This window comes from Vicia villosa, linkage group LG2 (genome assembly GCF_029867415.1).
Source record: "Vicia villosa cultivar HV-30 ecotype Madison, WI linkage group LG2, Vvil1.0, whole genome shotgun sequence".
NCBI lineage: Eukaryota > Viridiplantae > Streptophyta > Magnoliopsida > Fabales > Fabaceae > Vicia > Vicia villosa.
The window spans coordinates 19,928,276-19,937,769 of NC_081181.1; the positions used below are offsets into that span (position 1 = coordinate 19,928,276).

At 34.9% G+C, this 9,494-nt stretch overlaps 2 protein-coding genes across 2 annotated transcripts; both read right to left on the reverse strand.

Moving 5' to 3' along the window:
* Positions 1-1,114: 1,114 nt before the first annotated feature.
* On the reverse strand, positions 1,115-1,711 carry LOC131648680 (uncharacterized). Its single transcript, XM_058918415.1, has one exon. The coding sequence runs from the start codon at positions 1,709-1,711 to the stop codon at positions 1,115-1,117; it is 597 nt and encodes a 198-aa protein (XP_058774398.1).
* Positions 1,712-8,338: 6,627 nt separating this feature from the next.
* Positions 8,339-9,244, reverse strand: LOC131648681 (uncharacterized). The gene has a single exon (XM_058918416.1). It carries the CDS (start codon positions 9,242-9,244, stop codon positions 8,339-8,341), a length of 906 nt encoding a protein of 301 aa, XP_058774399.1.
* Between the last annotated feature and the right edge of the window lie 250 nt (positions 9,245-9,494).

Below are 9,494 nucleotides of genomic sequence, written 5' to 3' on the forward strand. Positions count from 1 at the left end.
ATCAATCTTGATTACAATGGTTATCCACTTAGAAACACTCTAAGTCTTCTAGAGTATACTGATCACACCTTGATCACTCTAGGAAATCACCACTTAGAAACTTCTAAGTCTTCTAGAGTCTGCTGATCTCACTGATCACTCTAGGAAATCACCACTTAGAAACTTCTAAGTCTTCTAGAGTCTACTGATCACTCTAGGAACCTTTTACAAATCAATGTAAAATAAATGTTTACAAGAGTATGAATTTGCTTCTTAGAAAGCTATAATCACAACTGTGATATTTCTCTTAAGTTCTAAGCTTAACACTCACTAAATATTACAAAGTATGTGAGGTTGAAGATGAAGTTCGTGTGTTTTGATTTCAACAGCGTTTCAGTATGTTTGCCAAAATTCATTGCTGCTTCTGATCAAAACTTCACTATAAATAGGCATTTGAGAAGATGTCCGTTGGAATGCATTTAATGCGTTGCGTGACTGGACAGCTTTGCATTTAATGTTTTCACTGTTTTGTCAACTTCATAGCCTGTCAGCTAGTACTAACTTCTGATCTCAGATTTTGTGAATACAACGTTTGAATAATCAGAATCAGAGTTACAACGTGGTGCAGAGTATCTTCTTGTCTTCTGACTTTGAAGTGCTTTAGCATGATACCATAAGAACTTCAGTGCTTCTGCTTCTGATCTTAAGTTCTTCTGATGCTTCATAGACCATGTTCTGATTCTGCTTGACCATCTTCTGATGTCTTGCGAGAGCATGTTCTGATGTTGCAATCCAGAATCTTTTGAGTCAGTGCTTCTTAGCGCTGAATTGTGCATACTCCTTATATATTTCCTGAAATGGAAAATGCATAGGAGTACCACATTGTCTTATACAAAATTCATATACATTGTTATTATCAAAACAAGAATATTGATCAGAACAAATCTTGTTCTAACAATCTCTTGGTTATGTTTTATTTGTTTCTTGTGTCATTGTTTTATTTGTGACTGTCTTTTTTTCGTTATCCTTGAATGTTGTTTTAGTTATGTTTTATTTGGGTTGTTATTTATAATCGAAATGCAAACTCAATTAAAAAGACATTATATTACATTCATAAAGCTAGTTGAAGTAAACATTATGGCCTATTAGACGGGCCGGCTACATTTGGACATTTACTTCGGATATGGCCTACTTCACGATAGATCCCACACATTCTCTTTTCCTTTTCCACGTCGTCCATTCCGGTTCTAATCCGAGTACTATTTGGGTGACCTTTTTTCTTCCTACGCATAGTCTCGTCATGATAAAGAGTAGCTCCTCTATATTGCAGCCAATTGTCTTGATGTGGGAGGATTTGGAAACTTTCTTGGTAGACTTTAAAAACATGTTGAATCTTGAACACGTCTGGTATGTGAATGGTGTAGTCTTGGCATATACTTTCACATGCTACAATAACATGTGAGCAAGACAAATGAAACGCTTGAAATTTTCCACAATCACAGATACGTTTTCGTAAATCAACACCATAAGTATCAGTTGGTCGACCATCGTTGCGGTTTATTCTTTCGGCCACCATAAAATAGAATCTCTCCCAGTCGAACTGCATTACATTGTGACTGCTTGCTTTGTTGACTTCTTCAGACATCCCCTTGATACAATTGTCTGTAAAAGTTTGACCTGATGTCAACATCTTTGTCCATTCATGGCCGCGTTTACCAAATAACGCTCCCATCCAAAAATATGTGGATTGTACCAAAGAAGTTATTGGAAGGTGTAACGCCCGGAAAAATGATTATTTGCTTAATTTAGTCATTTGTGTTATTTATTGATTTTTTGCATTTTGGGACGATTTAGTCGGTATTATTTCGGGATAGCGGATCGATGGTTAATTGAGAGTTTTAATATTTTCAGTATTAGAAATATTATTGGAATAATATTTGATGTTTTGGAAATTTTCCGAGTAATTAAAATTAGACCGGAAAATACGAGGTATTGAGTAAACAAGGAGTATAGTATAAAATAAATTAGATGGGCTGAGTATTGTGATGCACGTGTGATTGGTTGTGGCCCAAATTGGAATTTGTGAGGTAATACACCTAGGTTTTGGAAACTCAGTAATATAACGTTTTGAGGAGGGAATAGTAGCAGATAGAAGAGGAATAAGGGTTTTGGTGATGCTACGAAAAGACATTGCTGTGAAGAAGAAATTGCGGAAAGGAAGATAAATTGTGGAAGAGGAAAGAAACCGGAAGGATTACGCAAAGCCGGAAAAGCTGGGATTTGACCGAAATTGTAGAGCGGACTCCGAATATAAGGTAAAGGTGGGGTTCTTGCTCTATAAACGGGAATATGATGGACCGTATGTGGGGTTTAGAAGATTAATATTTTTTCTATGTGTTGTATGATTTTTGGTGTCTGTGTTTGTTCGATTGATTTCCTGAAAATTTCATGAAATATGTATGATGATGTTGTTGTGTTGTTAATCCGAAAAATTGTCGGAAAGATTATGTTGTTAGGTGATTATGTGTTGTTTGCGAGGTTTGAATTAAAATTGTAATCGATGATGATTGTCATACCCCAAAATTTGCCCTCTCATTTTTAAAGACAAAAATCCCCAAATGCGAAAAATAATTGAAGAGGACACCCTAAGCTTTCCAACAAATTCAAAATTATTCCCAATTAAAGAAAATTGAGAAAATTATGGCTGGTGAGAGTTGGGAAATTTTGAGTCAGTGCATAAAATCCAAATTGAGCAAATTCATTATTGGGCCACAGTTTTAATCCAATCACCCCTTAAATTGTTTTATCTCAATTATTTTGATTTATTCATTTAAATAATTCAAAATAAGAAAAATAAAATAAATTAAGCTCTTAGTGAGATCCAAGCCCATTTTCCTTTTAACCTAATGTTTTCTTATAAATAACTAACAACTCTTGTTTTTAACGATTCACCAACCATTCACCTCTACCAAATTCTCCGTTCCCATACACTAACAATCAACAACTCTCATAATTTTACACCCATCCACAAAAAAACCCTTTACCGTCGTTTTTGACCGTTACGAATAATCTTCCGTCACTCTAATTCCGATTGCAGCAGAGTGGTAAATTTTTCAGAGTATTAGCCGAATTCTGAAACTACTATTTCGATTTGCTCCGAATTTTTTCTAGAAGTTTAGAAAAAATCGAGGAACAATACTCCTTTAGAATAGAATTCTAAAACTTAGATAGAATTCTAAAGGATTTCGATGCTCAAAATCGCAAATTCCTCGTTTTTCTATTTTATTTTATTTTATTTCTATTTTATTTGATTTAATTTCTATTTGCATATTTTCAAAAAAATCTCAAAAAATTTGTAGCTTCGTTATCTTATTTTATTTTATTTATAATCAGGTTTTTATATTTTTTTGATTTTATTTTGATCACTTTTTTATTTTTCCGTTTGTTTTCTTAACTGTAACATTGCAGTTGTTTATGAACAGGTTTCATATGAATTGACCAAGTGGAAGGAGCTTTATCACTTGACCTCAAGGGGTACCCCACGTGTTTTTTTGGCCAAAAGCCTTTTGACTTTTGGCCAAATCAAGGTTATTCGTATTTGGCCAAAAGCCTTTTGACTTTTGGCCAAATCAAGGTTATTTGTATTTGGCCAAAAACCTTATGATTTTTGACCAAATCAAGGTTATTCATAATTTTGGCCATAATTTAATTTTCTAAACCCCAATTCTTTTATTGTATTATTATTATTATTATTATTATTATTATTATTATTATTATTATTATTATTATTATTATTATTATTATTATTATTATTATTATTATTATTATTATTATTATTATTATTACTATTATTTCTATTCTTATTATTATCTTATTTTTGCAGGTACTTCCTCTGGTCAAAAGGGAGCAGATTGCGCGTACACCACGAAATTGCATATCCCTTCTAAACTGAATTACAGCTTGGACCCAATTATGGTGTTGGGCTTAGTGGGCTCATGGCCTATGTTTTCTCTTGCTGATTGCACCCCCTTTGGTTTGTTTTTGCTTACCCTTTTTTATCCTCATTTTAATTTAGTCAAACTTTTTTAAAAACTAATTTAATTAATTAGGTTTTTTTGTAGCCAATTAGGTTTTTTATCCAAAAATAATTTATCTAATTAATTAGGTTTTTTAATCAATTAGGTTTTTAGCCATAATAATTAATTTGATTAATTAGGTTTTTTTAGCCAATTAGGTTTTTAGCCATAATAATTAATTTGATTAATTAGGTTTTTTAACCCATTAGGTTTTTAACCAATTTAATTAATTAGGTTTTAACCAATAATTAATTAGATAATTTAAGTTTATAATTTTAGGTTTATTTTCACTTATTTTCAAACCTTAAATTTCAACTCGCGATCTTCTCTTCTCATCTCATACTCTATGAATGTCGCATGTTTGTTTAATTTAAGCATTTTATTTAATTATTCATTTATCTATTTATTTAAATTCTAGAAGGTGTATAGGTTGCAAATTTTTGTGATGTAATAGTAATTAGGGCCTTTACTTTTCCGCACTTTCTTCGTTTTTGGTTATGTAATCCCCCTCCCCAAATCCTTGTAATAGCGTAGGACTTTAATTTTTCTGCTTTTACTTTCCGCACCTATAAAATGCTATAAACTATTTAGATGTATGTTAATAGGATCGTATGGCAAGATAAAACTGAACATAGAATAACCCTAATTTTCAGGATTAAATAAATCAATCACTTTGTTTCACACACACACAGACACACACCTTTAGGGTAACTCCTCTTATGCTGCCTTCGATTAAATAGTCAAGTCCCTCGGATACGAGGATGCCTTAGCATGATTGCCTATAAATAAAAAACATCATCAAAAGATCATAGTCCCTCCGAGTTGCCTAAACGATGAAATGATCTTGTCCCTCGATGTTGCCTCAAATAAAATGATGATCGTCCCTTCGAATGCTAAGGTATCTTCACTGGTTGCCTACAAATGACTATTCTCGTCCTTTCCTAAGACTTCCTACCTCCCTTATGGTATGGATAGACTTATGGCAAACGATGACCCTCGATGACCCGATACATCCAATGAAAAGACTACCTACCCTTTATGGTATGGATAGCCCTTTCAAACGAAAAACTTAAAGAACAAGAAAGATCCACTCTTAGGGTAGGCACTCTTAATTGCTTGCTCAACATTCAAAACTTCAAAATTACTTTTCACGTCTCTTTTCAAATTACTTTCAAAAAGGCCAAACTTATTTACAAGCTAAATTCCTTATTCAAAATCTTTTCAATTCACACACGACACTCTTTCAAACAATTCAAACAAACAAGTGAGCTATGCAAATTAATAGCCCATGGATAGCCATGGATACAAAGGGTGCTTACACATTCCCTTTATATAATCTACCCCCATAACTAAATCTCTTTCAAAGGTCTTTCCTGTTCTTTTTGCCTTTCCAATTGGATAAAATAAAAGTCGTTGGCGACTCTTGCTATTCGCAACATTTCAAAAAGTCAGTTCTCCCACCATATTACAATGATGAACACATATGTTCTGTGTTGTTAATTAATTGGTGATGTTGTGATTATAAATCTTACTGAAATTGGAAATTTTTTTTTGGACTGAGAACTGACACCGGAATAAGAATCGAGTATGGGAAGAAGAAGAAAATTGTAGGGACGGGGGCCACAAGAAGGGACGGTCGTCCCCTGGTGAAGAGGAAAAGTGGGGCGGGCGACATATCCCAGGGACGGGCGCCCTCTAGCTTAAGTCCCCTTGTGGTACGGTTAGCATATAGTTGAGGGACAGGTACATATGGCATAGGGGCAGATGTCCTATGTTCATAGGGGAATAACTATTTAATTATCTAACTGCCTGTGACTCGTAGCTGCATAATATTCTAGTAATTGAATTTAATTAGTAGCCATACACCATAACTAACAAGACTTATAATCAGCAATGAAATTAATCATAAATATGGAGATCAACTTAGCAGAATGGGAATTACAGCCACGAGCTCATTTTTATGATATTCAGTAGCAGCTAAATAACTAGTAAATAGAATGGAAAACAGGACAGTAGCTAATAACAATTTAGTATTTTTGCAGAGAAAGTTATGAATAGTATAGCAATAGGAGTTCTACCAATTTAATAAAAGTGAATTCAGTATCAGTTGGTTTAGTAGCAGGAAGAGTTTTCTAACAGTGAATGAATAAATAATTAGCAGACTGGAACTAATTTTACCGAGTAGAATAATTAGGCGCGTCTGGAAATAATCTGATAGCCGGTGTTTTGTGATGCGACGTGTTTTCTTTTGTAATTGTTGTGACGTAGTGAATTGTTGAATTCATGTGAATTGTCGTTTTGTTAATTGTGACGAGTAGTTGTTGATTGTCGACTATAGTTGTTGACTTGTTGTGTATGCATTGTTGTTGACATGTTGTTATGACGTGGTGATATTAAGTTGTAGGCCTATGGCCAGTGACGATGCGATGTTATGATTTTGTGATTACTGCGAAATGCAAGAGATAAAGTGACATTGAGTTACCTCTATTTATTGGTAACATTTGTGATATAGGCGTATGCCTCGCGACGTTGTTCTGTGATGTTTGTGATTTGTTGCATTTCATCAGTGTCTCATGATTTGCATGTTTTAGTGACGGCCTGGATTAGCAACCAGCGACGAAGGCTTATGCCTGTTTTGATGCCTCTATTTATTGGCAATTGGCGATGGGGGCTGAAGCCTTGGGTACCACATGCATGTGCATTTGTTAGAGTCGCATTACTTTTGTGTGATTATGAGTTCATGTGATTTGATATGTGAATTTATGTGAATCGTTGTGTATTATGAATATGAATTATGTGAGATATTGTGACATGTGTTGTTTTAATTTAAAACGGTGAAGTAAATTAGACTGTAATGATTATACCGCAAAGTGATGATTATTATGACTTGAACCTAAATATACTGTTTATCATCACCCTATTTATATGGTTTGATATCTTACCCCTTTCTTTTGTTTCGCTGTTACCTTTATACTGGTAACGTGAAGGTGATGGCTTTGATGAAGATTTAGACACTGTGAGTCGAGTCGATGGTCGCTCTGATACGTAGCACTCGGGGGGATAAACGATTGTTTTATTAATTCTTATGTTTGAATGATTTTTAGTGATTTTTTACTTTGGTTTGTGACTCAAAGTTGTTTGGTGAAGATGTTATGATTAAAATAAATTATTGTCAAGTTTTGTGAATTCCGCTGCGAGAAAAAATTATTATTTTGATAAAGTGATTTTTTAGGATTAATTTTAATTGTCCGTTTATGTATATGTGCTCTGTATCTAAGTGAAGGCGTGAATGTCGTAAATGATTTGAATGACGGAATGTAATATCCCAATGTGTATGTTTTCTTGAATTTTATACTCTGATTTGCGAATAAATTATTGGGTAGAATTGGGGTGTTATAGAAGGTTTTGGGGTTGCCTTTAGCACAGAGTTCATTGCTTCGGCAAGGTTAGTTGTCATGTGTCCCCAATGTTGTCCTCTATCAAAATCCCTTGCCCACTTCTCCTAGGGGATATTTTCAATCCACTCCAAAGCATCTCTATTTTCCTGTCGAATTTCGGCTCTATAGTAGTTGTACTTCTACTCCGTCAATGCATATCATGTTATAAATAATCAACATGTCAAGCACATGAAATTCAATTGACAAATGTACTATGTATAAAAGTAGATTATTACCCATGTTGACGAGTTTTTTACGTAGTTCCTTGTCTCTGATCGCACACATAAAGTTTTTCGCGATGTGCCTGATACAGTAGACATGTGAAGACGGAGGATCTTTCCATCCATTTGCAGGATCATCATAGGCACTTTTAATCGATGGATGTCTGTCTGATATTAGGCATATATTGGGCTGGGGTGCCACGTGGTTTCTCAGATTGCAAAGAAAGAAACTCCAAGCATCCTTGGTTTCACCCTCGACAATTGCGAATGCGATTGGAAAAATGTTACCATTCCCACCCTATGCCACAACCATCAACAAGGTCCCTATGTACCTTCCATACAGCCATGTTCCGTTGACTTGCAAAATTGGCTTACAATAAGCAAAACCATGGATGCACGGTTGAAACGCCTAAAATAGACGATGGAAGATCATCCTATCACCCAACTAGCTTCCTTCGTTTGAAAATGCAGGAAACGTTTGCAAATCTATTATCATACCAGGAATATATTTTTTCATGTACGATATTATATACCCATACTTTTCTGTAATATAAGCGATTATAAGCTTTACCTTCATCGACGGGTCGGTGTTAATGAGATCCCTGATGTAGTGAGAGACCCTTTTCTATGTAAGTTGTCTATGGTCTTGTGGCATTGAAGTAGTTCTGTAGACATGTGGTACACGAAGCTTACCGATCGTCCACTTTGAGTTCTTCTTGCTAATTGAAGCTCTACATTTGAATGGATAATCTGGATCCCTACATTTGATCACGTACCTTTTGTTGTCAAATTTATACACCGAATAGTCAACATTGTTTGTGATATGCCAATGTTGTAAAGCAGCAAAGCACGCCTTCTTGTCTTCAAACTCCATTCCATTATATAAATCATCAGCGTTACAGTTTCCTTTGTATGAACCAAATTTTGATTCAGGTTGTGACTCCTCTAAACAGATATTTCGCATGTGCGCCGGCAGGGCATACATACTTATCGGTTGTGCATTTGTATTTTGTGAAGGCATAACGATATATTCATCATTATCATCTACATGTCGCACTTCATGTATTTCATCATCATTGTATTCATCCACCTCTTCATTGGGTATGAATGGTTCGTTGTTTTGTGTTGGCTCTTCATTAGTGGGTTGACTCAAACCATATTTATGAGAATGAGACTCTTGTGTTTGATTAAGGTCAGCACCAACAATGCGAACATATGACTCCAGCGAGTCTAGAGGAGCAAAGGAATTGTGACATTCGAACATCACATTGACTGCATCGTCATCCTCAATTTTTTTCATGATGTAAAAAATGTTGTCGTTGTCTCCTTTAAATAATGGAAGTAGATATATAATTTCAATTACGAAAAGTTGCAATTTTGTTTCAATGTGTTCCTTCAAATGCATAAAATCGGACATGCAATGTACTTTGAAACGTATTGTTTCGGTATTGCTAAATGAGAAACCGTTAGTTAGATCGTTGATGATATAACCATTGTAGTGCATTGTTACAATGAAGTTTCTCTGAGCCATTTTCTGGAACTAAAAATTTTCTATGTGTGTAGTTTTGAATTTTACTAGGTATTTAAAGGATATAGTAAAGGACGAAAACATGTACACACATTGGGAGTCGTCCATGTAAAGGAAGAAGACATGTTTTGATGCGTCCAAGGGCTGGCCGAACCTGTACTTGGTCGTCCAAGGGTAGGCCAAACCAGTACAGGTGCGTCCAAGGGCTGGCCGATCCACAAGGTGTCACGGTTTTTAATGAATGCAATTGTCA

Bases quoted from the DNA above. Each gene is read 5' to 3' on its own strand.
- LOC131648680 (XM_058918415.1), bottom strand. From the start codon at position 1,711: ATGGGAGCGTTATTTGGTAAACGCGGCCATGAATGGACAAAGATGTTG.
- LOC131648681 (XM_058918416.1), bottom strand. From the start codon at position 9,244: ATGGCTCAGAGAAACTTCATTGTAACAATGCACTACAATGGTTATATC.